The 27,844-nt window shown below is 39.1% G+C and overlaps 1 protein-coding gene across 1 annotated transcript; it reads right to left on the reverse strand.

Annotated features, from left to right (window-relative positions):
• Positions 1-728: 728 nt before the first annotated feature.
• ACCS (1-aminocyclopropane-1-carboxylate synthase homolog (inactive)) lies at positions 729-26,886 on the reverse strand. Its single transcript, XM_088145757.1, has 15 exons — positions 25,768-26,886; positions 22,206-22,822; positions 19,559-19,618; positions 18,324-18,394; positions 18,123-18,192; positions 14,978-15,044; positions 13,410-13,507; positions 12,864-12,941; positions 11,624-11,724; positions 10,287-10,376; positions 8,976-9,021; positions 8,709-8,850; positions 8,048-8,190; positions 7,110-7,263; positions 729-1,510 (listed from the first exon to the last, which is right to left on the reverse strand). The coding sequence occupies exons 1-15, from the start codon at positions 26,423-26,425 to the stop codon at positions 1,212-1,214; spliced, it is 2,694 nt and encodes an 897-aa protein (XP_088001883.1). The 5' UTR covers positions 26,426-26,886; the 3' UTR covers positions 729-1,211.
• Between the last annotated feature and the right edge of the window lie 958 nt (positions 26,887-27,844).

Consider the following 27,844-nt stretch of genomic DNA (forward strand, 5'->3'; position numbering starts at 1 on the left):
TTTATTTCAGAGATAGATCCAAGCTATAAAAAGAAGCGGACTGGCCATCTTTGATTAATCCCAGGGTTGAATTCTTCAAACTATTACAGAATTTAGGGTTTTGTGTTGACTCTGAAGTTTTCCCGATCAATGCAGATGTAACAGTGTCAGTCTGCTAAAAAAATCCAAATTGATTTCAGAACTTCATGTCCCATTTCCTTGTGAAAGCTTTAATTGTACCACTAAAATTTACAACTTTGGAAGGTGCACCAAGGCTTTGGAAGGCGACAGCTTCTGCATACTTGCTTTAAATCAGATGTGGCAACTTGTAGCCCACATGTGTGTCCTGAGACCCATTTCTGCAGCTTCTAGAGTCTGGCAATATTGTGCCACAGTTAATTTGCCACAGTTAAATACTTTTTGCCCTGCCCTTTCTGGTGATACTACTATATCACTTCCATGCTTTTTGTGATCCCAAAGGCCATTTTTTTAAAGAAGACAAAGTATGCATACTCCCTAACTGAAAAATATGCTTAACTCCACTTTAAATCCTAGTTAAAAGTTAGCATTTAGTACAGCTAACCGTAGTTAATGTCAGACATAACAATTAGTCATTTGGAAAGGATGCAATTACCACTCACATTTGCGAGGAGAAGAACTACAAGGAATATGTGAATCTAGGGTCTCCTCCTGATCTCTTCAATTGAGTGAAGAGACAGGAACTGTGACATCTATTCTGGTCTTGAGAATCCTGAACTTCATTAGTAAATCTATTCACAATGGAACAGATAAGATCCAGACATGACTTTCTTTATCTGTGTAAAAATACATTTAAATCTGTCTCTATTTTTTTTTCCTAAAGTGGTTTACAAAATGCTTAATTTAGATCCAAGTTAGCTATATTTTGGGTTTCAGCTGAAGACATGGCAATTTTTTAAAAACAATCTATTCAATGGAAAAAACCTTTCCCTCAGAAAAAGATGAAACCAGAAGAGCACCACTGCTTTCTGCTTAACAGAACACAAGTCTACTAATTAAAAACAAAAAGACAATACAGAGTTTAGAGACTGCAGAAAACCCAATCCTTGCTAGTTGGGCCCTATCCATCATAATAACGAGAAGAAAGCTAAAAAAAAAAAAAATGGTTTCCTACTAAATAGAAAAAATAGCAGTAAGTAATTTAAAAGACAAAATCTTGATTGATAGCCCCTGCAGGAACACACCAGTGCTCTCTATTGTTTTCCCACTAACTTGCTGAAAACATCATAGACTTCTGGTTTCTCTTGTGCAAACTGCCCCACTGTATTCTTCTGCAACCAATCAGATGAGCGCATTTGTTGCTGAAGGAGACCAATCAGGTCACCAAGGGTGGAACTCCCAGAGGAAGTTGGTTCCTGGTGGTGAGACACAAAGATCACTTCATCTGTGCTGTCTACTGTGGCTTCCGATTCAGACTGACACAACTGATCTTTATCTTCATTCAGGATTTCATGCTCCTGTTCTTCTAGTACTTCACAGATTCTCTGCATCCCTGGAAGAAAGGGTGGGGAATGGAGAGTAAGGGAAATAGACAGGATGAAATAAAAGTTGGATGCAGATGTGGAACTATGATGATAAAGCTTCCAAGTAGTGGCAACACTAGAAAGTTTACTAACATCGCAGTCAAGTAAAGAACCTGCAGCTTACTACTTTTTGTTTCACTTCAAATTAAAAAGTTGATCATCACATGATCCAAACCTTTCTGGGGCAGTACCATATTCTGACTATCGTAATACATTGTACACAGGGATGCTGTTGAAAAGAAAATATGTCCAGAAAGCTCAAATGATATGCAGAATGGAGCAGCCATGCTATCCTAGAGCTGACTAATAAAAACATAGTGCTCTTTGGCTAAAAAAAATTTAGTGGCTTCTCAGTTCCAGGGCTCAGTTGAAGTTCTGGTTTTTGACCTGGCACCAGGTTATGAAAGGGATGTGTTTCACAGACGTTAAACTGCCCTTCATAAGTTCTTCAGAGACCTTTCCCCTAGTATCCTTAGCTTAGGAGATACGGGCAGCTAAAGAAAGATGAGAGGATCTTTTCAGCATTGGTGCCCAAGTTATGGAACTGCCTCCCAAGGAATATTTTATCTGGTGACTTTTTTTCTTTGTTATTTATAGGCATCAACAGAAGGACCCTAATTCTTCCTAGAATCAAACACCTTTCGATTGCTTTTTATCAGATCTTCACTGGGGCTTCAAATGCATGTATCTCATATTTGTTTTAGCTTGTTTTTGTATCATTAAGTTGCCTTGAAGCTATCAGGCAGGAGGAAGGCAGAATAGTAGTCTAAAAAGATTATGTCAGGTCTTAATGAGAATGCTAAAAGAAGAGTTCAAATTTATTTTGAGATGGAAAGGAAAATATTCCTTCAAATGCTTTCTTCTTTCCTCACAGATTAATTTGGATTGCTCCTTTCTCCAGCTTTTTATTTTTTATATATATAATTTTTATTGAAAGAAAAATTTACACATGATTAAAAAACTATAGAAACTTGAACTGAAAAATAGAAAAAAGATATAAAAGCATAAAAGGAAAAGTGAGGAGCAGCATTAACTAGGTCTTTTAGGTGGAGATTGAATGAATCTATTCTGCAAAAAGAACATGTTGTGGAGGACTGCAAGAAGAAACTAAATGACTTTTTTGAGATTAATCTAGATGATAAAGGTGTAGATTTAAAAACAGTGTGGGATACCAGTAAAGCGGTTATGAAGGGAAATTTTATTTTTCATAATCGTATTCTCAAGCGAAAGTCTCAACAAAAATTACAAATGGTTTTAGATCAGATCAAGTTGAAGGAGAAGGAACTCCAGGAAAAAAAGTCTGATAATAATATTGTTTATCATCTCAAGTTACTACACCAACAAATTTCAATGTTGACTGTGAAAGAAATTGAAATGAAATTAAGATATGCTAGAAGGAAATGTGGAATTATTGGATAATGAAAAGATAAAAAAGCATTTCATAATTTCTTTTCTAATTTATATAAAAAACAAGAAATTTCTTTGGAAAAGGTTGATGAATATTTGAATAAACAAAATTTACCAAAACTTTCACAACCACAGGATCCTCTTTTAATTAAGAATTATAGACCAATTTCACTGTTGAACAATGATTATAAAATATTTGCTTCAGTGTTGGCAGAAAGGTTAAAAAAAATCTTGCAAGAATTTATTCATCATGATCAATGTGGATTTTTGCCGAAAAGACAACTAAGAGACAATATTAGGGTCGTGCTGGATATTACAGAATATTTACAATATCATAATGAATGTCAGGCGGCTCTTATTTTTTTGGATGCAGAAAAAGCCTTTGATAATTTGAATTGGATGTTTATGTTTAAAATTTTGGAAAGTATCGACTTTGGAGAACATTTTGTACAGGAAATAAAGTCAATTTATATGCGTCAGAAGGCTAGTATTATTGTGAATGAAAAACTAATATTTTGGTTCTCGAAGTCCTTAATAGAGACATTAGAAGGGATGAACAAATAAAGGGCTTAAAGATTAAACAAGAGGTTTTTAAATTGAGGGCTTTTGCTGATGATTTAGTTTTGATATTTGATATACAAGACCCTCTGGTATCTGCTGAGCACTTGATGAAGAAATTGAAGAAATTTGGTTCACTGGCGGGTTTTAAAGTAAATAAACAAAAAACAAAAATGTTAATTAAAAACATGACCCTGCCTGATCAAGATCTGCTGATGAGCAAGACGGGTTTCAGGACTGAAAAAAAGGTGAGATGTTTGGGGATGATTCTGTCTACCAAAAATAGTGCGTTGTTCCAGAATAACTATGGCAAAATTATGGAATGAAGTGAAAAAAGATTTGGTAAGATGGGAAAAATTACAATTGTCTCTCATGGGGAGAATCTCAGTGATTTAAATGAATGTTTTGCCTAGGATGTTGTTTCTTTTCCAGACTATACTGATTTTGACTACAGATTTACCGTTTAAACAGTATCTAAGTTCATTTGGCAAGGCAAAAAACCGAGAATTAAATATAAACTGTTACTAGATGCCAAGGAACAAAGAGGTTTGGGTCTGCCTAATTTTAAACTGTATTTTGACACTTGCTGTTTGCTTTGGATGAAGGAATGGATAACCTTGGAGAATAAAGAATTATTACAACTTGAAGGTCATGAATTAAGATTTGGGTGGCATGCCTATTTGTGGTATGATAAAGTTCAAGTTAATAAGGATTTTAAAAATCATTATATTAGGAATGCCTTACTGCGGATTTGGAACAAATATAAGGTAAGACTGTCTCCTAATGTACCCTTGTGGTTGTCACCTCAGGAAGCATTTACTAGAAGAGAAAATGTGGGAGAAATGAAGTGATTAAAATATAAAGATTTACTAAATTTTGAGGAGGGTGAACCAAGTTTTAAAACAAGAGAACAGTTAGAATTAGAAGGTTTTATATGTCACTGGTTTACTCATATGCAATTATTTGAACATTTTAAGCTGGATAAAAAGAATTATAGATTTGTTAATGAAATATCTTATTTTGAGACTCAACTTTGTACAAATGATGAACATGTTATTGCTAAAATGTATAAGATGTTGTTACAGATGAACGTAGAAGATGAACAAGTCAAGGAATATATGATTAAATGGGGTAAAAACTTTGGACACAATATCACATTGGAACAATGGGAAAATATGTGGAACAAAGGTTTGAAATTTACGTTGAATTATAATTTAAAAGAATATTTTTATAAAATGATGTACTGCTGGTATTTAACTCCTGATAAGTTATCAAAAATGTATACTGCTATAACAAATGTTTGTTGGAAATGTTCACAGGGTGAAGGAACCTTTTATCATCTTTGGTGGACTTATGAAAAGGCCAAAAAATGTTGGGACCAGATATGTATTGCTATTCAAAAGATTCTTAAAGTGAACATTAAAAAAAAACATTCTTTCTACTGGGTTTGATGGAGAAAGGATTGGAGAAACAACATGGAACTTTGCTTCTATATATGATCATAGCTGCAAGACTATTATACGTGTAAAGATGGAAAGACTCACAAATACCTACAGTGGAAGAATGGATTATTAAATTAATGGACTTGGCTCAAATGGCGAAGTTAACAGCTTTAATAAGAGATAAGACTGTTTCCAAGTTTGTCTCCTCATGGCAACCTTTCCTAAATCACGTGCTTGGGTTGGGAAAAAAATGAAGCTTTGATTGTGGGATTTAATGATTAGATGGTTTGTGTTGAGAGAAATAATGTGAATTTGGACTAATTAGTGGTAAGAGATTAACTTTTTTCAAATTTGTACTCATATCTGTATTGGAGATAGTCGGAAGTCATTTTCTGTTTCATCTTTCTACCTATTCTCACTATTTTAGTTTTTGTCTTTTTCTTTTAGTTCTATCTTCTTTCTTTTCTATTCTTTTTGATTTGTATTTGATTTGTACTTTTTATATATTTTAATAAAAGTTCTAATAAAGAAAAAGAAAAAGTGAGGAGCAGCAAAAGACAAAGAAAGAAAAGAAATCTAAAGAAGCAACTTTAGATCTTCTTTGCAGCAGTTATAGACATCATAGTTACAATCTCCACACTCCCAAATTACATATCTTGGTTTCCTTCTTCCCATAAACAACCCCTTTTTAATCAGTAAATCCAGAAATCACCAGTCATCTTTATCTATTTTCAGCAAAAAGTCCATAAACAGTTTCCAATCTTTTATAATAGTAATTATTGTTCCCTTAATCAAACAAGTCAATTTAGCCATTTCTGCAAACCCTGTCATCTTCACAATCTATTCCTCCATTATGGGTATTTCTGACTTCTTCCATCGTTGTGCTCTTTCTCCAGTTTTTTAGATGAGGTGACAAAAACCATACTATTGCAAATACAGCTTCAGTATAACATTATAAAAGGCATTAGAATACTTTTAAAATCTTCCATATTTTAGAATTCAGGTTTTAGTTGGCTGATAGCTTAGGCTTTTTCTGAGATAGGACCACTGAGTACACTGAACAATAGTGTGACATCCTCTGAGCAGCTCCCCTAAAACAAATATCCCCAAACTGGTGCACTTAAGATGTTGGACTTCAACCTCCCATAATCCTCCAGGGCCATGGCCATATTATGGGAGTTAGAAATCCAACAGATTTGGGAAACACCAGACTGGACTATACAACCCTACTCTGTAAGTGGCCTCAAACAGCAAACTAGAGAGGAGAGATGGTCACACAACCCAAACTGACCAAGATGGGGGGCGGGGGGGAAGGAATGAGACTCTTTTAGACAGGAAAATGTGTCTAAAAAGCAGATGAAGGACAATAAACATCCATGAAAACCTGCATATCAGTTATTATGAGTGCATTCTTCCAATTTCTGGTGGTGTCTTTGAAGCTGTTCCTTGCTCACATACTTCATAAAATATTTCTGAGAATACTTTAATAAGAGTCGAAAGCACAGCTACCATCAGACTTTTTCTTTGAGCTAGATGAATATCCCACAAAATGAACCTAAGCTGGTTTCCATGATAATCTACACCTGCCACCAACTGTTTCTTTTCCGGTATGTACCTACAAATGAACCACTTCAAGACTTTTCAGTCCACTTCTGTGTTTCCAGTTGTGTTCAGATCAGCTGAATAAAATAGGTCTTATTATTTCCCAAAGAATTGTCCATGACATGAGGGTTGGTCTAATAAACTTCACTATCATTAATAGTACATACTCCAACTTCTCTCATTCTAGAATGTCCATCTGTCTTCCAAGTGTTTTAAAAAATGAATAAAACCAGAATGCAAAGAAGAGCTAGGATGGTAAAAGTAAGGAGGAAAGTATGATACGCGTAACTTTTGGCCAACCAAGTTGAATACAGTCCATCAATCATGTGTAAATCCATCCTACCTGGCATTTGGTTGCTAATGCCATTTGCCCAGGACTGCAAAATAGCAATCAACAGCGATAAAGAGGTCCCTGTATCTTCAGAGTGGGCTGGAAAAGCTCCAGAACTACTGTCAGTCAGAATAAAACATCCTGTCTTATGTGGCAGCTGGGCTGTTGATTTGTTGGATCACCTATTGGACTAATCTTGGATATAATATAGGAGAGAACACCACTAACCAAGCCGCAGCCGATGTATCTTGTCAGCAAAGATGATGCGGAACCAGCCAGGCTCATTGCACTCAAATGAGTTACCAGGAGAGAGTAAGACCTTTTTCTCCAGGAAGCGCCTCCAGAGTATCATTTCCTCTTCAAATGTTCCTTTTCTTAAATACTGGAATCAGTTAACAAGAGAGTAAAAGAATAAGGAAACAATCTCTTACACCCACAAGAAGGAATTGTATCATTCTCTCCCGAACTGCAGAAAATTTAACACACACAGGATGGGTAGAAAACCTGTGGCTTTTCAGATGTGGCACAATTATAACTCCTAGGAACCTCAGCCAACCCAGCCAATAGTGAGAGATGCTGAGATCTGTAGTTCAGAAACTTTTGGAAACCACAGATTCCCCATCTCTGCCCCAGAGAATAAGGGTAGACTGAGAAACTAGCAAAAAAGTAAAAGATCTGCTCCAACAAGAAAAGAGTGGCATTTATAATGTGTGTGTATGTGAGGATGCAAATGTGTATGCAATGCATGTACACTCACAATGATGAGTATGTTTCAGCCCTCCCAAACTTGGTGCTCTCCAAATGTGTCAAAAACATAAGTCCCACAATTTTAAAAGTGTGTGGCAAATACGTATATTTGAACTACAACCATTTTTTCCCAAATTTATAATTTTAGATATTGACTTGATTTCTGCCAACCCTTTCCTGAGACCAGCAAGGGAATTTCTGGCTTATCTAATCCATCATTCTGTTTCCCACAAAGGTCAAACAAACTGGATTATAAAAGGCAATTGTTGTTTTTGCACCATGATAAACTAAGTGGAATCTGAAACCAGATGCTGGATACAAACAATAGAGAAGACCAGCTGCCTTCACACCCTACTTGTAAAAAGAACCATCTGTTTTTCCACTAGTGAACAGATACAGGGCCACTAAAGACCACTGACCTTTCGGAAGTCAATCCATATAAAAAAACCTGCACTGCGGTTGAGGAAGGGAACACCAAGGGTTTTGAGTTCATCTGTCACAAAAGTGTGCGCAGCTTTCAGTCTCTCATGGTTGGCCCGTAAGTATACTTGGTTGATCCAATCTAGCCAAGAATAGAAAACATTTAGCAAAGACACAAATATGTATGTACTACTGCTTAATTTCTAAAAGCCTTGTAGGTTAATGGATGAAGACTACATTAAAAAATACTGTCTGCCTGCTGCATTTGATCTGTGATAATTTATTTGTAGACATCATTCATCACTGATACTTTACCAAGCAAAGAACATGTATGTGTGAACCAGACCACAGAGAAAAAAGTGGACAAGAATTTCCAAGGCTATATATTTGATGTACTTGTGTGCGTGAACACACACATAAGTTTAAGTGAAGGAGAACAATATGAACATGATCTTGGTGCAATGTGAGATTTTTTTTTTTTTATTCCCAGATTTGTCAAATTGGCAATCACCTTCAATATACTTCCTAAAATCCTATGATACATGACAGAATTGTGTCGGATATACATTTTATAAATAAAACATAGGAGCACCTGTAGCAAAAGTCTCTCCTCAAGAGGAGCAATGAATATAGGTGCTCCTAGTTTACTCTTTGCCTCACCTCTGTCTCTGAGTAGCTGGGCAATTTTGTATTGCATAGGCCCACAGATACCATGAAGGTAACCAAAAGAAGCCACACCCTTGATAACATCTTGGTTTAGCGTGTACAAGGTACCAAACCGGATTCCAGAGGCAGCAAAATCCTGTAAAGGGAGAGAAGAATTACCAATCCAGCTTCCATAATATAAATAATATTTTGATTCAACCAACATTCATAGTCCAGGTATTTGAAGGAGTACCACCTGAATATTAGTAGAGTAGTACGTACCTTACTAACCCCCCATATTACATGGGTACGTTGTGGATCAGGCAATCTGAATGTAAGGAGAATACATATATGAATATTTGCAGTAAATAATGGAGGCTTCTTGATCAACCTTTTCCACTCTGGTGCTTTCTAAATGTATTAAACTACAACTCCCAGAATTTCCAGACAGAAGGCCATGTTACTTTGGAGTTATGGGAGTTATAGTAAAACACATTTCAAGGCATTAAGTTAGGAAAGATTGTTCTTGATCATCAACCCAGAGTTCCCAAACAACAAAGAACATACTTAATAATTATAAATATTGTTAATGGAAACTCTGTTCCATAGGGCCACATTAATGACCTCTTAATTTTGTGAATATGGAAAAAGTGGAGAAGCTGAACATTCTCCCTATTTAAAAGTCAACAATATTCTCTTCCCCTTAAGCCAGTGTTTCCCAATCTTGGCAACTTTAAGATGTGTGGACTTCCCACTTCTTAAAGTTGCCAAGGTTGGGAAACACTGCCCTAAACTTCTATTTGCATTTCAGGGAAGTGATCACTAGAAGTAAAAGCAGAAGCTTCTTAGAGGAGGCTTCTGTCAAGACTATGGCAGGATACAAATGATTAAATCTTCCCTTCCCTTGATCCACTGATCAACAGTAATTCCATAAGTTACATTTAGTCTAGCAGTCCAAAAGCAAAAAAGTGGCCAAGGCCTCCTTTCTTCCTGAAAGCGATGTATTCCCCAAATGTGTTTTAGGAAGGTAAAGGGGAAAAATGCCCTTGAGTTGAGCTCAACTCCTTTCCCTGTATGGATGCATCTATCCAATTTTCTTAACAGCTTTATGGAAATGGTTTGCCATTGCCTTCTTCTGGGATAGCTTTCAGCTTCCCAGGCAACCAGGTGTCCCTCATCAAAGTGACTTAATCAGGGCTGACCATGCTTAGCTTCTTAGATGAATGTTGGCAGGTGCTAGAAAAGTTCGAGAAAAATGTTGAGAACAACATAAAGGGAGAAGTTAAAGAGCTGCTCTCTCAGTGGTGCTTTCTAAAGTGAGGAAAAATCAGGTTACAAAGAAACCTTTGAAGCCACATGATATGCTGGTGCAGAAGCACAAAAAACTACTGTTCTCATTTAGGGAATATAGAATATTTTACTTCCAACAACAATTGCCACTTCTGAGCTGGAAGGACACTATTATTATTCACAGATTGTTTGATTATTTATTTATTTATTTAATTCCATTGATAAGGCTTCCAACTCTATAACGGTTTGCTAGTGTTGGTGACCTTTGTTACTAAATGACTGAAACTATAAAGCAGACCTTACCTGTCCATTTCCAGCACACTGTGAAATGTGGCAGAATCATCAAAAACTGACAGCATATAGATCTCATCAACAATCACATGCAACTCATGTCTAGAACGGAGAAAAATAAAAACAGAGAATACTTCAGCAATTGGAAAGAAAATGACTTGCTCTCATGAAATAGGCAAGAAGTTTTTGTTCTTTCATGGACAGTCAGTAGAATGATTGACTAGAAACGAGCATCCATGGTTCTGAGAAAATTTGAGAATAAGAATGGAGTTCAAGCATCAGTGACTCAAGGATACGCTCATTGCTAGAGATTACAGCAAAACCTCCAAAGATATTACAGTCTCCCCATAAATGCTTGGATTCACAAAGCAGCCCACTGATAAGAGTTAGACTGGTTTAACTCTTTCAGAAGAAGTAATGTAATGAAATTAATGAAATGGAATGCAAATCAGAAATCCCAGCCCCATGATTTTTGCTCCTTCAGCTTTATCATTGTCTACCTGAGTACCTCCTATTTCCTTAAATTCTTTTTTGTTCCCTTTTCCATGACGTTTTTGGCTTTAATCTTTAGCCTAAGGGTCCAACGGAATTTAGGTCTTAGATAGATAGATAGATAGATAGATAGATAGATAGATAGATAGATAGATAGATAGATAGATAGACAGACAGACAGACAGACAGACAGACAGACAGACAGAGACAGACTTAGGCACAGATGACATATTTTGGGGGAAATCAGCCAAGAAAGCTACTCTGGTAAAATTCCTGGACCTCTTAGTAAGATTCTGTCCTGTCAGATAAAAATTCCTTTTGAAGAGGCTGTTCTGAATGGAAACTGGGGGTATTGCTATTCAGTGGTTCTATTCCTACTGAGGTGGATATTTCAAGATGGTGCCAAATTTCTCATTTCATGGCAGGTCCACTATAATAATTAAATAGGCCAGTTTCCTTTTCCATACTGTTCAAAATCCACATATAACTCTTGAGATCATCCAGGAATGCAATCTTAGAATCATTAATTCTATTCTTCCTTTTCATCAAGTTCAGGTAAAGCTGGTCATAATCTATATTAGCATCCAAAATCCCAGAAAGTCCTAGAGAGCCTAGGATGCTATTATTTTAGGATCACCTGCTCTCATATAAATCTGCTCCCACTTGAAAGTTATGAGTTATGATATTTGCATTCCAGATTCTGGCCAGCAACCAACAGAAAAGTCTCTAAATACTTTTAAAGTCCATAATGTAACAACTGTTTGTAATATGCAGAAATGTTCAACACTAACTAAGCAGCATATCATATTTCAACTTTTGGACCATCAGATGCTCTAAAACTTTTAAAATTGTCATACCTTTTTGCAAATTCCAAGTAGTCTTGTAACTCTGAGAGAGAATAGATATCCCCCAAGGGATTTTGTGGATTCAGGAGAATTAAACCCCTTACCTTGACACCCTATAAAAGAAACAAGAGTGTTTAAAAGTGCACATATATGTGCATATGGGAACTAAACACATCAGCATATCAAACAAAGCCTGTCAAGAAACCTGCTTATCCTGCAGGAGTTTGATTTTAAAAAGCTGACTCTTTTTATTATTAAGTGACTGAAGCATATTTATTATTAAGTGACTGAAGCATATTTATTATTAAGTGACTGAAGCATATTTATTATTAAGTGACTGAAGCATACAGTTTGCTTTTCCTCTTTAAATCAATGCATTCTACAGTGTGGCAAATTTCCTTTTATGCACGACCCTGCTGGATTTAAGTCCCACCTGCTTCCCCCAAAGAATTAATCTCAAAGACAAATAACTGCACGCTTCCCTTAGGAGTGCTTTGGAGAAATAATGCAAAAAAGCATACTGTAAGATTAGATCAGAGATTTCAGTCTTCCAATGTCCCTGGTGCCTGCCCCATCTGATTTAATAAATCAAGTCTTGAGTGATTTAGAGCTACAGACTCTTTCTATTTCACTCTAGAATATTAAACATTTCTTTAATAAAAATTATTAAGCAATTGAATATTAAAAGAAAATATGTTTAATTGGTAAACACCCCCAGACACAAAATGCAGAAAGGATAATGAAATAGTACAAGTAATTTGAACTTCTCTATGTAAGTGATCCATACTGAAGAAAAAAAGTTCAAAAGTCTTTCTAGTGAATGTTGAAAAAAAAAATTATGAGAAAAACATGAATGGGAATCTTTGCTAAAGCAAATTTCTTTATTATATCTTCATTTATTCTAAGTCAGATTAGCAAGAGGATACTTGTAGGTAGCACTCTGATCTTCATTTCACTCAAAGTCAAACAGGATTGGGGAAATTTTCACTGGTTGAAGGTAATACTTCAGAAAGGTTTATTCATTCTAAAGCTCTAACATAGAAGAAGGAAAATTGCCATAGATCAGTCCACACCACACTTGGCAGCCAATGTGCACAAAAATAGTTGAGGCTGATAGACTAGCTTGGCCACTGAAATAATTTGAAGCCACGTCTAAAACATGTGTAGTTCACTCCATAACCTCCTTTTGCCATGTCCCCCTATCCAGTCCTGGGCCAGTATATCTAGCAAGAATTGAATCAGCAAAGTTCACCTCTGATTGTGCATCCTGCAAGGCCTTTTTTAGCTTATCCACCGTAAGCTGGAATGGACGGGTGCAACTGCCAGTGACCTGAAACATACCAGACAAGAGACTGAGTAGTGGCTTTCAGACCCATTGCATGTAACAATAATAAGGAATATGGTTAACCCACTTCAAGGTGGCATCATTCACAGAATTTGAGGTCTACCCTGTACTTCAGGATGGATATTTCAGCAGGACAAAAAGAATCTTGGAATACTAATCCAAACACAAGCATATACTCTTTATCTATATCACAAACTGTTTACATCTCCATGTCCCTACAATCCATTTTAAATTCACAAACAGTTGCTCTCAAACCTATCTACATCTACATCACGTAGCAGAATCGCTAACATTCTGCTGGTCCAACCTAACAGAGAACATTCAGTCTATGTGGGGGTCAACCCAACTGTTTAAAAGCTTACTGTCCTGTGAACTATTAAGTGCTATGGCCAAAAAGCTGAATGGAGCGCCATGAGATTCCAGAATGTGATGGTCATCCATACCCTTCCTTACCTGGCTATCTAAATAGGCATAAACCAACTTGACATTGCCACACAGGGACACATTTCTACTGATTCCTCCATAGAAAGGAGTAGCAATCAGGAACGCTTCTGAAATCAAAAGAATAAAGACAGTAACCCACTGCTGCTGCTGTTGTTCCTTATATTCACTGAGGATCAGGTCAATTATTCATAAGCTTTGGTCTATATGGTAATTTCAGGATTAATTTTGACTCTACAGTCTGTAGTTCCAGTGGTTTTAATGTCATTTCCATACCTCAAAGACAAAATACACATTCCTCAGTGGAATGGAAAGGATGAGGATTTTTTAAAAATCTGTACTCAAGAATTCAGTCAAATTATCAAACAAGAAGTTAATTAAAAAAAAAACTAAGGCAGGGGCAGGGAATCTATTTTCAGCTGTAAAAGTACAAATTAGGTGTCTTACCCCTTGCAGAAACATAATAGACTTACTTTCTCTCTTTTAGTGAAGAAAAGATGAAAAACTGCGTTGCTGTAAAAGAGCTGTTTTATTGGGGAAGCTTTGGAGATGGTGCAAAGATGGTGGCTGCATAGTTTGTCCACCATGTGAGATGAAGCCATACCCAGCTTGCTGAGTACACTTGTGTTGACTATAACTCCCATCACACACTATCACCATGGGCATTAACATATGGAAAGCTCTGCTAGAGAAATTCAAGTAGCAGCATATGAGAAAAAGGACTAACAGAACAACCTCAAACATCCATTCCAGTGAAAAAGGGAACACAACTCATTCATCTCCCATCACTGCTTTCTTGCAGTGTCAGCAGAGAGAAAGATAGGAGAGAACCTTGTCCTGAGGAAGATATGAGCACTCTGTGCTGAGTCCATGAAAATATATACTTTTCTCCTTTGGGGCTTAAAAAAAACAAAACCTTGTGATTTCCTGGTTTGTCACTTCTAGATAACATTTAAAGCAGAAGAGAATTATCCTGAAAGGAAAAATGAATTGATAAACATGAAAAGAATTAAATTCTCTGAAGCCCTATACTCAGATTTAAGATGGGAATATCTACATGGCCACTTTTTTTTCTGTCTGTCACTGTATCCTTGGAATGAATGCATATACTAAGTCAAAAGTATGAATGCTGTGCACATGTTATGAAGTGAAGCAAGATTAAGGAAAAAAAAAGAAATGAGTTCCATTATATAATTCTATAGAGATATTCTGGCACAGATACTCTTTTTTCACAGAGTGCATGTCCTTTTGGCTCATAAATCATTGGCAGTATACAAATACAGTAAATGAATAAATATCTATGTATTTTTGGTTTCATCACATGACAGTGTCTATGGAGTATACTGTCATAAACAAGCAGGTTAAAAAACAACAACTTGTAAATAGCAACCATGGCAACTAATTAATCAAAGGTCTTCTCCTGATCTGTCCTGATTAATGAGAGTTATTCAGTACAGGCTCCTGTGCTACATCTGACATCATACTTAGAAAAACACAAGCAATTTCACTCCTTTTCTGCAAAAGTCCTACTTTGCGGCCATCTAAAAAACCTGTATTTTAAATTGCTCCAGCTCACTTACCGTCTGGGTCACAGAGAACCATAGCCAAGGCAGAAAACAAAGATCCGCAGCCATTCAGCAGAATCACCTACAGAAAAGACATTCAGACAGACATTACTTTCTTTCTGGAGAGACTATTCTTCCAATAAGATTTCTAGCATCAAGGATTATCCATTCTCTTCTATCTCCAGAATGTACATAAACACACTACTATAGTGCCATTGCTGAGTCTTTACAGAAGGAAAGCATGCTCTCATGACCCCTACTTATCCTGGCTTATTTGATCTGGTTGAGGAGCACCAACCAGATAAATCAAGGTAGTGATGACTGCACCCTTCTGTGATAGTGCTGCCAGCACTCCTTGGATCCAGAAGCTTTTGCCAACTATCACCAGACATCACAAGTGCTCCCTTTAGGGCAAGATATCTGAAAGGATATCGTATGTGCATCTACAGACATTCTTAGAGAGTAATTATGTTGACCCCTTTCCAACTAGGTTCACCTTGATTTTGGGACGGAATCAGCCATGATCATCTTGATAGATGACCTACTGCAGAAGACAGAGAGAGTGCAACTTGTTTGATATTTCAGCGGCTTTTAATATATAGACTAGGATATCTTCCTTAACCACTTCTGTGAGTTGGGATTGGGAAAACTATATTACCAGGGTTTTACTTCTACCTGCCAAAAAACCTCAGAAAGTGATACAGGGTGACTGTGCCTTTAGATCCTATCAATAAAAGGCACTATTTTATGTCCAGTGCTGTTTAACATCTATATGAAGCTCCTTGGGGCAGTCAAAAGATGTATTGGGTTTAGGAGTCATCCATAAGCTGATGACATTCAATCTACATTACTTGAATCAAACAGGTTCCTAATCTGAACTAGTATATTGATGCAGTGATAGGATGAATGAGATATGAATGAGGGCCAACAGACAAAGACAGAACCCTGACAACAGGGTGATTCTGAATGAGGTGATTTTTCAGTTCTGAATGGAGCTGCACTCCCTCAGAAAGAACAGGCACATAGTTTACCAGTAATCGTAGAGTCATCACTGTCATTCTAAAGACAAAGAATCAATTGGAGTTGGGTGGCCAATAAACTTAAATAAACTAAAACAAACAAACAAACAAACAAATAACCAGCTAGATAGGAACAGCAGTTGATATCTAATAACCTCACATTTAGATGTATAGTAATGGACTCTATATGGGTCTGCCTTTGCCCTTGACCTGGCAGCTGCAGCTGTGCAGAAGGAGGTGGTCAGACTGCTGAGTGAACATTGGTTATGCTCACACTCTCTGCCAATTAGCTATGGATCCAGGTTCCAGGTATGTTCTTGACCTAGGAATACTGAACAACTTGGGACCAGGATAGCTAACAGATTACCATTACAAACTGGGTTAATCATGAGGACCACCTCAGCAGGTTTTCCAGTGTGTGCTGAGAACTGCACAGTGCCATCTTGACAGATGGGCTATTTTGGCAGATGGGTTATTTTGGCAGATGGGCAGCTATATAAGTATGTTAAATAAACCAATAAACTGGTCCTTCTCTGAGGTAATACTTTCTGTAAAGCTTTCTACCATGAATTTGTAATTCACTTAGAAGTGCATCCATGGATAGGAACTACAGGGCATATTCCCCTTAGGCTGAACACTCATTCTGGGCTGAGTTACCAAGTAAACTGGTGTCACCCAGCTTCCACACATAGGAAAACAGTGACCCCAAGAAAGGAAAACACCTCCCGAGGCTCAGATTCCTGAGGCTACAGCAACTCCTACTGCTTGCCCCCTTCTAACTCAAACAAGATGTAGCCAGAAGCAACCACACTCCCAGGGAGCAATAGAGAGGTAGAGAAAGAGAAGGGCTGGTATCTGTCTCTCTTTCCTGCTTTTCTACTGCTATTGCTCTGCTCTGTCTAACCTTTTTCATCAGAGTGGTAGCCTGGTCTAATCTGGCCTGGCCTAGTCAACTTGCATTTGGGGGAAACCAGTCTTTCTACAGGTAGTCCTTGTTTAGCAACTGCTATTTGGGACCAGCAACTCGGTTGTTAAGTGAAGCAGTTGCTAAGTGAGCCTGCGACTGTGCTTCTGATCTTACTTCAGCTTTCCTTTGCTTTATAGACTTCCAAAGGTTATAACTGTGAGGTAGCAAAGTTACTTTTTCACCACTACTGTAGCTGCGAGCAGTCCCTAAATGAGGCAGTCACTCAATGAGGACTACCTGTATCTCTATGGAAAGGTCATCAATAAGAAAATGGAAGAGTAGTCCTGTTGGGTTGACTTTATGGTGTGTGGCTGTACTGTTACTGAGGAACAAACACTTGCCAGTACTTTTAGTGCAGGATATGCCACAGGTTGTCCAACGAGGAATGTGAATGAAGAAAAAGAATCCTTACCAGATAGCACTTTGGATGAGACCGCAAAGCAGAGGTCAGGGACACTCAGATACCTTGTTATTTCAGAGCAAACATTTGAACTGCTGTACTACAATTTAAAACTGGGTCCAGATTTTGCAGCATTCGATGCTCTGCCACTCAGATGAATACTCCTCTTCCAAACACTTAATGAGATAAGAATGCCTATGAAGCCTTTGTTCAGACTACCTTCACCAACTAGAAGAATTTTAATAGCTGCCAGCATTCTAACTTGTAACACGCAGCAGCTATCCATGCTGTAGTGGCTCTAAATCCGAAGTAAACACTTGATTCCGTTTTTCAGGAAGCAAACAAAAGAAATGCAAGAGGCTAGAAGAGACCTGCTGACCATCTTATCATGACTTCAGTGTCTAGTCGGGGTGGTAGTTCACAGTGTTCCACAACTGTTCCTTGGAGAGGCTGAAAGAGCAGATTATCTGCTGTAATCATGGGTGAATTGCAGATATTAGCCTGGTGGAGAAGGTTTTATTTTCTTTTTGCATTGCTACAGTGGATACGTGTATTGAGAAATTGGGGGGGGGGGTTAGAGGTTAGAAAACTTGTGACACAAAAGTACAATCTCTGCTGTCTGCATCAATCTGCAACTTCTTAAAGCTGCATCTTTTCCCAGCACCGTGACCTTGCCCCCTACACACCCCTCACATCTAGATATAGTTGTCTGACATAGAATGGTAATCACTTGCTGAAAAAAAACTAGACAAACCAGAAAGTAGGTTGACTTACATTTTCTGCTTTGAGAGGTGCAGCTGCTTTGCTGTAATAGGTCAAAAATCGAGCCACTTCCTCTCGCACACTGAAGGAGATATAAAAGCGGTCAGAGTTTTCCAAGGGAAATCGTCACTCCTCTCTAGGCTGTATTGTGGAAAACACAGATTTGGGCTTTCTGACAAAAGAGGGAGGAGGTTCATGACAAAGGCTACTTACAACAAATGGCCCTTCCAGTCAGGATACTGCAGCAGGGACGGCTCTATGAGGTTCATGCTGCTTTGTGTCAGCTATCAGCAATGAGAAGGAGAGGACAGAATTATTAAGCAGAGAATATATGTAGCTCAGGGTTGAGCTGTAGAGTCTTTTGGCTTCTCTGAGCTTGGTTGTTCTCTTGCAGATGCTTCATTACCCGGCTAGGTAACATCTTCAGTGCTAGAAGGGAGTGGGGTTTGCTCTCTGTTTATATACAGTAGCTTGCCCTGTCAGTGTTGGTGTGGGAGTTGTTTTTGGTAGTTCCTAGATTAGGCTGTTGTTTACTGCTTTGTTTGTTTGAGTTGGTAGTTCCTTGATTAGGGTATTGTACAATACCTATTGTACAATGAAACGTCTGCAAGAAAACAAGCAAACTCAGAGAATCCCATGGACTCTATTAAGCATAGTGCCAGAAACTGGTCTGGAAATCAGCAAGTAAAAGCTATGAAGATTCCATAATTTCCTTCTTCACTTGGAAGGCATTCTTGCAAATGAACTACACACACAGAGGCTGGGTTTGCACATTATGATTCATTTGATTTTGGCTTAATATGTGGTGTGAACCCAATCAAGAGTAATTTGTCCAAGAAACTACAATTGTACAAACCATGACTTGGAATAATATGTGAAAGGCTATGATTTTATTTAGTGATTTAGATCACTATAATGTTGTAATTTCACAACATATATATAAAATGCAAGCTTGACAGACATATATGTATAATGCTTAAAGAGCACTGCCATTCATTTAAAAGACAGCAGTGGCTTTGCTTCCTGTCACAATATACCAGTTTTTTTGCCTACTGCTTCCCCTCCCCACTTACTCCATGGAAAACTTTGGGGAGGGGGAGGAACTAAAGGAAGTATATCCATTTACCACAAAACCATTTGTCTGAGATTAATGGATAAAAAATAGAGTGGTGAGTGTCATTCACATGTATTAGTGACCCTGCAAAGCTCTCTAAATGGATTTCCAAAAGATCCGTGGTCCATGCCAAAGGAAGAAGCATGTGGTTATTCATGAAGAGGAGAACAAAGCCAACTAGTATCAATATAAACAGATAACAAAACAGAAAATCAATATAAGCCTCAGGTGACTCATCTGGGAAATTTACTTTGTGAAATCTTCATGAAATGCCATCACTTTCCAGTGGTGATCACTATTACTTAAGAATGAAGTGTGTTTACAATATTCTTACCTTTTTGGACATTAGATCAAAGCAGAGTTTGTTCTCACTGGTACCCAAATTAATGATACCCTGGGGATACAGATAAAAGTTTCATTAAAGACAAATATTAGTTGGTATCCTATCAGCTATCTCAAAAATTCTGTTCCATAAAACATTATCATTTCTAGAGCCAGTAAGGATTCTGGAAAGGGGATTGTGATAGAAGATACATATAGGTCAAGAGGACATAGCTTAAGTTTCATTCCACTTTTTGTTGTGAGAAACTTTTAAAGATTTCAATTGCAATTTGCCCACATTTATACTCTCCATACCACTGTATATTCTATACTATTGCTTACATTTGGAAGCTTCATTTTTCATACAGGACTCAAAGAAACTGCAGGTTAGCATCACACACACGCACACACTTATTCATTCATTCCCCATGAAAAAAAAAGTTTAGCCAAGCCACTATTTTACCCAGATAATTTTTTATGGATAAAATGTATGTTTTACATTTAAATACTACTCTATGCTAAAGAGAGATACATGGATTTATGCCATTTTATTTGCACAAAAGTCCTGTAAGCTAACTTTAACTGAGCAACAGTAAGTATAAAACAAAAAACAAACAAAATTCCAACTAAAATTAATGGCTAAGAGAGGATTTGAATCCAAACCAAATCAGTTCAACAGTTCAGCTATAATACACTGCCTATACTGATTGCTATGGAAGAATGATTAGCATTCTAATAATGGGTTTCTCAGTCAAGAAAAATGTAATGAGGCTGAATTTTTTAAAAATTCTCACATTTTGAATGAAATCCTAGGTTACGGTAGCTATTTGAAGTTTATGTAATATAAAAAGATTACACTGATTAGAGCTAGCATAGCTGGCTTTATTAAAGGATAGTAGTGTTAATGCTGTTATAATAATTTGGATGCCCTGCTGTTTTAATGCCTATCATGCGGGCAGAGTGTATTTCTTTTTTACTGTAAGCAGCTTTGGAAATTCTTCAGGACAAAAGAGTCCTTTTAAAAGAGTTTACTTTTATTTTACAGTAAAATAAAAGTATTAAATGTAAAATAAAAGTCAACTTGCAGAAAATGCTACTAAGTGTTGCTCTGAAGAAAAAGCTGAAAGCTACTTTGAAAATCACTAAAGAATCTACACTGATACTAGATTTTTGATATGACAGCAGGAAAAAGTTCACTATAATCAGTGTTTAGAATGTAATATCACCAATGAAGGGTGAAATGGAACAAAGAATTCTAAACCATCATAAAGACAGATGTTTGGGGCATATGATTTTGCTTATGGATGGGGCATATATGGTCCTGCAAATGTTGCTATATTAAAATTCTTAACACCCCAGAAAGCATGGCCATATTGAGAGATGCTGGGAGCTATAATTTAGAAATCTCTGGTGCCGATAAGCGCCTCATCTTTCAGCTAGCTTAAGTTAGGGTCTGGCCAGTATCTGGATGGAAAACTACCTGAAAAACTACCTTGAATCCATTGATGGAAGCAAAGTGGAACATAACTGCACTGCTTTGAGACAAAATATCTAGTCACGTATCTAAGTCATCTGCATAACAAATTTAGAAGCATGTGTCAAGTAAAGTATGTATCAGGACTATTCTCTCTCTTAAAAATAGAACCCAATCACAATGACTTGGTGTGGTTGGCAAACTTTCCTGGCATTCAAAAATAATCATAGTCCTTATGGATTAAAATGTTCTTATATGTCATGTTAGGAGAATTATTTTATTTATTTGTTTGTTTGTTTTTCAAATTTGTCACTGCCCATCTCACTGCAGAGCGACTCTAGATGGTTTACAGTAAAAAGAATAAATATTAGTTAAAATAGAATAAGTATGAATTAAAATACATTACAAAAAGACTTCCTATATAAATAATAAGTATCTTAGATTTGGGGAGTGTCTTCAAGGAGCTAGCCACCCCCAGGGTTGGTTATATCCCCTCTCGCCCCATGCGAGATGGCAGAGACAGGTCTTCAGCCCTTTCTGGAAGGCAGGAGGAGTGGGGGCCTGCCTCACCTCTGGGGGAAGAGTGTTCCACAGGGCAGGGGCAACGGCAGAGGAGGCTTTCCTCCTGGGCCTCACCAGTCAACATTCTTTTGTAGCCGGGGTCTGTAACATACCTTCTTTGCCTCTTTAACTCTAAAAACATGCCATTTAAAAATAAATAAAACAAGACATTTTCTTCTAATGTTCATTTCTGCCTGGTGGGGCAAGGTGGGTTCATGGAAATTGTAGAGGAAATTATTAAACCACTACCTCCCTAGTGTGGCTTCTGCCTAAGAAAAGCTCATCTTTCTGTTAAGTTTTTCAAAAAAAAGTTTAGTTCAAGATGGTTGTTAACTCAGTAAATAAATGCCTTGATAGAGTTAGGGAATAGCAATTATCTTCCCTTCTGTCCTACATGACATACCCACCATGATAGTCCATGAATGAACAGGCTTTCCATCCACATTGGTTGTAGAATCCATAAAACACTCTCAACCTCTCAGATAAGCCTAACTAAGTCATTAAAACTCCATACTAAAGAGCTGACACTTTGTTAAAGCTTTTCTTTCTTGATGGCAAATAATAAATAGCCATTGAAAATCAGTATGCTTGTTTAGAAACAAGTAACTGAAAGACTTTTACTCACACTGGGGTTTTTGTCCTCATCATACTTGTCAGCATGGTAGACCTCGTACCCCTCTTCTGAGGAGGTCCAAACAATACTCGCACTATTGCCTCGGACAGAGAGGTAAGGGCTGCTTTGAAAATCAGCTCGGTAGCAGGAACCATGCACACTGGCTATCCTGTCCGATCTGGTTTGCCCTAAATGGAGGGCCTTGGCTTCTTCTGACATCCGTTCTCCTATTTCCGTGGCATTGGAAAATGCCTGGTTAAGGTCCACATTCGGAGCCACTCCGGTTACAGAAGAGCCCTGATTGCCCTGCCTCAAGATGCTCAGCATTTGGGCAAAGACGTTGAACATACGGAAATCATGATCCCGTTCCAGTTCAAAGCGTCGCTGCTCCAGCTGGATTCGGCGCTCTTCTGCCTCCAAGTCTCGCTGGAGCCGGCGTTCCTCCATCTGCAGAAAGCGCTCCTCCATTTCCCGCTGTGCAGTTAAAGTCTTCAACAGCAGAGCATCCACAGGGTCTTTCAGCCGCTGGCCTTTCCTTTTCTTCCGCAAGCGGTGCAAAGTAGAAAAACCAGACCAGGGCCCTAGACTTTGGAGCCGAGATGAAGAAGCTGCATTGGGTTCACTGAAACCTAAGAGTAAACAGATTAAGAATAATCAACCCTACCCATTTCTTTTTGGCAAAGGTCAAGCTTGCTGGAACGATTATGTACTGCCCTCCCTTAATCATCCGAGCCCTTAGCAGACTGTCAGAGTAAATGAGTTACTTCACTAATGAATATTGAGAAATGTGCATTTTTCTTTATATAATAGATAACATATGTTGCACAGACACAAGAATGCAGCTGAATTTCCACCACACACTATATCATAAAATATAATGACAAATTACAGCAGCTGGCTTTGCTGAATACACTAAATTATAAATGAGCAAAGCCACATTTTAGCTTAGTGTGTCATACAAATCTAGCCACCATCCCCTCCAGCATTTCTCCTCAGACCAAGAATATTGTAGAGCTCCATACTAACTCAATATGCAAAATGGCAGACCTGCCACTTTTTAATTCTATATACAGGCTAACAGATATATATATCCAAAGTATCGAAAGGTTTAGAGAGATCCCAGTCACAATTATAAGTGGTTCCAAGTAAAGGATTAGGGACATGTAACAGATTCTAATACTCATAAGACCTATTAAAAATAGTAATCTAAGTGAATTCATCTGCCTTAGCTAAGGAACTTCCATCGCCATGTGGAGCTCATCCTATAGAAGTGTACTTCAAGAAAGTTTCTCTTCCAGCTTAATTAATATTTGCTGCTGAATGGAGGGCAGAGCTCATTTTACGTCTGAATGCATTACTCTGGGTATACTGCACAGAAGTGTGCTGCCCATCATTTGAGATCATTTGGGACCATCACTCTCTCTAAACACCTGGCTGAATATTAGGAATAATATATTATGTGAGGCAGGGGAGACCAAGCTGTTGTCAACATTCATTCTCGAGTATACAGTCCAGTTTGTGGGGTCTCATTGACAGCACTCAGTCTGCATTTTGTTTTTAATCTAGTGTTATAGATCCCACCCTTGATGTATCAATATAGTTCAGGCAATAAGCATTTTAATAAAACTTATCAATTTAAAAAAAAAACTACCAGTTTGTTGGCTGCTAAGCAAGCTAATAAGATAGGCTGAATCTGTATTTCCACATATACTTACAGAATAGAAGAGGCAGCAACAGGAAAAGATACTTGGAGAAGCACTGAGACTTGTCTGCTTTCTCCATTCATATCTCTGGAATCATAAGTTACTATAGAAACATGGAGAATCCTGGTTCACATTAAGCCCTGGGGTAAATGTAGCATATCATTTTGAGGCCTCAGAAGGATAACGGTGATTTCCTAAAACATTGTTAAATGTGCAGTTCTATCTGAAACATACACGTCAGCTCTACAGATTCTAAGACCCAATGACTTCCAAGAGATGAAAATTGATGCATAAGAAAATATTTGCCAAGTAACTATCTTCTTTTATAAATTCCAGTGCTTTTCTCCCAACCAAAAATAGCTCCTCATTTCCTAAATGGTTCTGGCGCCAAGCAATCATCTTCTGCTGAGATTGCTAAAAGAAAGTCCCAAAGAACACTGTTCCCTCTTGGTCTAAAAATAATAAAAGAGCTCCATCAATCCATGGTCAATGATACTACTCTAAGTCTCTTCTGCTTTAACAAACCCTACTCTGTTCAGGTGCTCTTGTGGACTTGGAAAAAAACGAATGAAGAGAACAGTACAAGAAACTTACTTTGTGACTGCTTATATAGACTTGAAGGTGTTTAAGTAACTAAGTATATTTGCTTGGTGGAGTTTAAACCTCCAGGGTACTTTTGACTTGTAATCAGAATTAATTGGTCTTTATGAGATCCAAAGCAGTTTACGTCTGTCCTGAATTCACTTAAACCTCAGTTTTAAATACTGTCTGTCATGGTTTAAAGCTACTGTTTGCACATCAACGAGGACACACAGCAAAGGTCAGTTTCCAAGCATGTTTCAGTTGTGTGACCTAAATTATTTTGGATAAACTTAAAAATATTTCTAGCAACAAAAGTCACTCATCCACTTACCATAGAGTATTTTGAAGGTCACATTTGCTATTTCATCATTTCACTCCCCAAAAGAAGCTAATGTGGGAAAGGCTTGGACAGCACTGGAGCGGGGGAGGGAGGCTCCCAGCCTCCACTCTGTCTTCATCCACTGGGTTCTACCTCTGAGTGTTGTCAATGCCACTTTAAGAAGGGAAAGTAGTGAGTCTTCCTGTTTCACCCACTCTGGATAACTGTGCAGGAAGATCAAGTCCTGCTGTTTACCCATAGTACAGCAAAGTGGATAGGCAACAGAAGGAGTCCACAGCCTGACTACCCTCTGGACAGCAGAACAATGAGAATTCCTCCAGGGCCCCAAATTCTCTGAGCACAGGAGAGAAAGTGAAATGGATTTCCATCACCAATTCTCTGCATAGCAAGCCAACATCACTTCTTGCACTGTGGTCCCGTTTCTCTTTGCCCCAGTGTCCAACTGAAGGAAAGAAAGGAGGCAGAGAAACGTTCCCTACAAATAGCAGAACTCTAAGGAGGAAGTACTGGGGAGAGAAGAAAGATGAATGGAGTGGGCAGAAGTGTCCCTCCCTTGTTCTTTTTCAGTCTCCATTGCAGGACCCTGAAAAAGAGGATTACAATTTACTGTGTGCTACTTGACTGTTTCCCATCACCCAAGCCAGCTTGGCAGATGCCCACTTAACAGGACATGCAGTTAGGTCCTGAAAAAAAGGTTCAGTCATTCTCTTCAGGGCAACAGCATTTCAGGCTGCAAGAAGGTGGGAAGCCTGGGGAAACCTTTCACAATGACATGTATCTCTGTGGGCAATGCAACCCATGCAGGGGCTGTATGGTTCCCACCACCCAGCCTTCCTTCTGGTCCTTCAGATGTGCTTATAAAGTTCCCGGGATTTGGCCTCTGCTCAGTCTCTTTCAGGAGCAGAGGAGAGGCCCTGCCGGTTGGCCTGATTCGATCTGGCATTCCTACCTGAAAGGGAGACAGTGGTCTCAATGGGGATCTCCACCCTGGAGATGGGAGAGTCATTCTGGGACCTCTCCAGGAAGGCCCTGTCTATCTCGTGCTCCTCAGCAGAGCCCCCCGGCTGGTAGGTGAGAGAAGGCAGAGGCTCAGGCGTCAAGCACTGGTCCTCTGAATCCACCTCCTCGCATTTGATCTCCATCAGCTCCGGGGGCTGAGCGGGCGGGAAGGCCAGCGCCGAAGAGGGGCCCAAGGGGGGGTGGAAGCTCTCTACCCCCCCGCCAGGGAGCCCTTGCTGCGCCAACACGTAGCCGCCGCCGCTGCCGTTGCCGGCGGCGCTGTAGGCGAGCGGAGGCCGGCTGGCCAGGACGCGGTCCATCACCTCGTAGAACTTCCACGTCCGGCCCCCGCGCGGAGCCTTGTTGTTGTCCTTGAGCCGGCGGTACTCCAGCTTCATTTTCTTGATCTTCTCCCGGCACTGGTCGCCGGTGCGGTGGATGCCCTTCTCGCGCAGCACCTCGGCGATCCGGTTGAAGACGTGCTGGTTCCGCAGGCAGCTCTCCAGCTCCGCCTGCACCGATTCGTCAGCCCACAGGTGCAGAAGCTCCACCACCTCAGGGTCTGACCAGTTGGTGCCCCGCTCGTACTTCTTCCCTCGAAAATCCATGCTTGCTCGGCGCTCAGTTCCTCCACCGCGCCTACCTCCCCGCTAAGAATCGAAGGGCAGAATCGAAGCCCCAGAGAACGAAGGCGCGCGGAAAGCCATGGAGCGACGGACGAGGCGGCTATTGCTCGACCCCCGCAGAGAAGCCCTTCTGGGGCTAGAACGGGCTTGGCTTGGTTCAATTTATTGGTGCTGGGAAGCCTAACGCTTTACTTCATTGGGAAGGCGAAGGGGGGAGAAAGACGGCCTTTTCCCCTTCCCGTTTCCGCAGCTGTAGAAGCCGCAGAACGGATCGGAGAAGTTGGCACGGCTCGGCACGGATTCTCGCTTTTTTCACAAAGCGAGCTCCCGGGTAAAGCAGGCTGGGAAGCGGGCGCAAGTAAGCATGTTCACATCCGGTGTGATGGCACATGCGTGCTTCCTTTATTCCGGGATAACTTTGGTCCGTGTCAATCACACGATCCGCAACCCGGCCGGGCTGGGCTAAACGAGGCAGAAGTGCACGAATGCATTGGGGCGGGGCCTCTGGAGGCCCCGCCTCCACAGACCGCCCCCTTTGAACGCCTCGAGCAAGAGGCGAGAGAACGATTCCGGGTAAATAGATAGCGCGAGACAAGTTGAGTGCGGTTATCAAACAACTGAGTAAGCTGGACGCAGTGGTCCAAGTCTCTGGAAAGTGCACTGAATCAACAATTGCTAGAGATCTGAAATTTTTTTTTTCTTACAGCGACTGAACATGATTTTCTGTTCTAAATATGGTGAGGACGACGTACGCCAGATTTCCCCTTTGCGCTCCGAGTGAAATTAATTGTAGCATTCATTCAGCTGTAACATAGTTCAGAATCTGTTTCAAACGCGTGCACAGCAGTGTATTCAGGCTTAGGTATTGTTTGGGTGCTTTATTAATACTGGCTGCTTTATTTAAAAATTATTCTGTTTCACTAACACGCTGGAGAACCTGACAGAAATATAAACCATAACATTACAGTCACCTAAACCCAACTCCAGTGCTGAATATACATTTAATAAGAATTTGAAAGAGCAGAAAAATTACAGAGATGATACATATCTAGATACATGGGACAAAGGGCACAAAATGTGCAAAGTACAATTTTTGAGTTCATTTTCAACATGCTGAAAGTCTTTACTTAACAGATCTCTTTCAACCTCAATGTTTTATTTTTAGTCACGTTGAAATTTCCTCACTGATGTTTTTTGACAGAAAATTGACAAAAAGGTCTAGAAGATTTGGACCAAGACAAACCCCATACTGAACATTCATTTTGAGTGCAGACAGCTTATATAGTTCTTGTAAAGCACACAAAGGGGATGAGGAGGAAACAGGGTGGTGCTGAACCAGCAAAGGCTACGGTTGTGTTGCCCCAACCACCCCACTCCCAAGCTAGCTTTGATTAGATATGT

This window comes from Python bivittatus, unplaced genomic scaffold, assembly GCF_059951505.1.
Source record: "Python bivittatus isolate LINGU-HERP-01145 unplaced genomic scaffold, Pbiv_v1 ctg000480_np1212, whole genome shotgun sequence".
NCBI classification, from domain to species: Eukaryota; Metazoa; Chordata; class Lepidosauria; order Squamata; family Pythonidae; genus Python; species Python bivittatus.

Bases quoted from the DNA above. Each gene is read 5' to 3' on its own strand.
- ACCS (XM_088145757.1), bottom strand. From the start codon at position 26,425: ATGGATTTTCGAGGGAAGAAGTACGAGCGGGGCACCAACTGGTCAGAC. The intron at 11,725-12,863 runs GTGAACTTTGCT...TTTCTTTTATAG, and splicing joins TGCAGGATGCACAATCAGAG to GGTGTCAAGGTAAGGGGTTT. The intron at 7,264-8,047 runs GTCAGTGGTCTT...AACTGATTCCAG, and splicing joins TATGGATTGACTTCCGAAAG to TATTTAAGAAAAGGAACATT.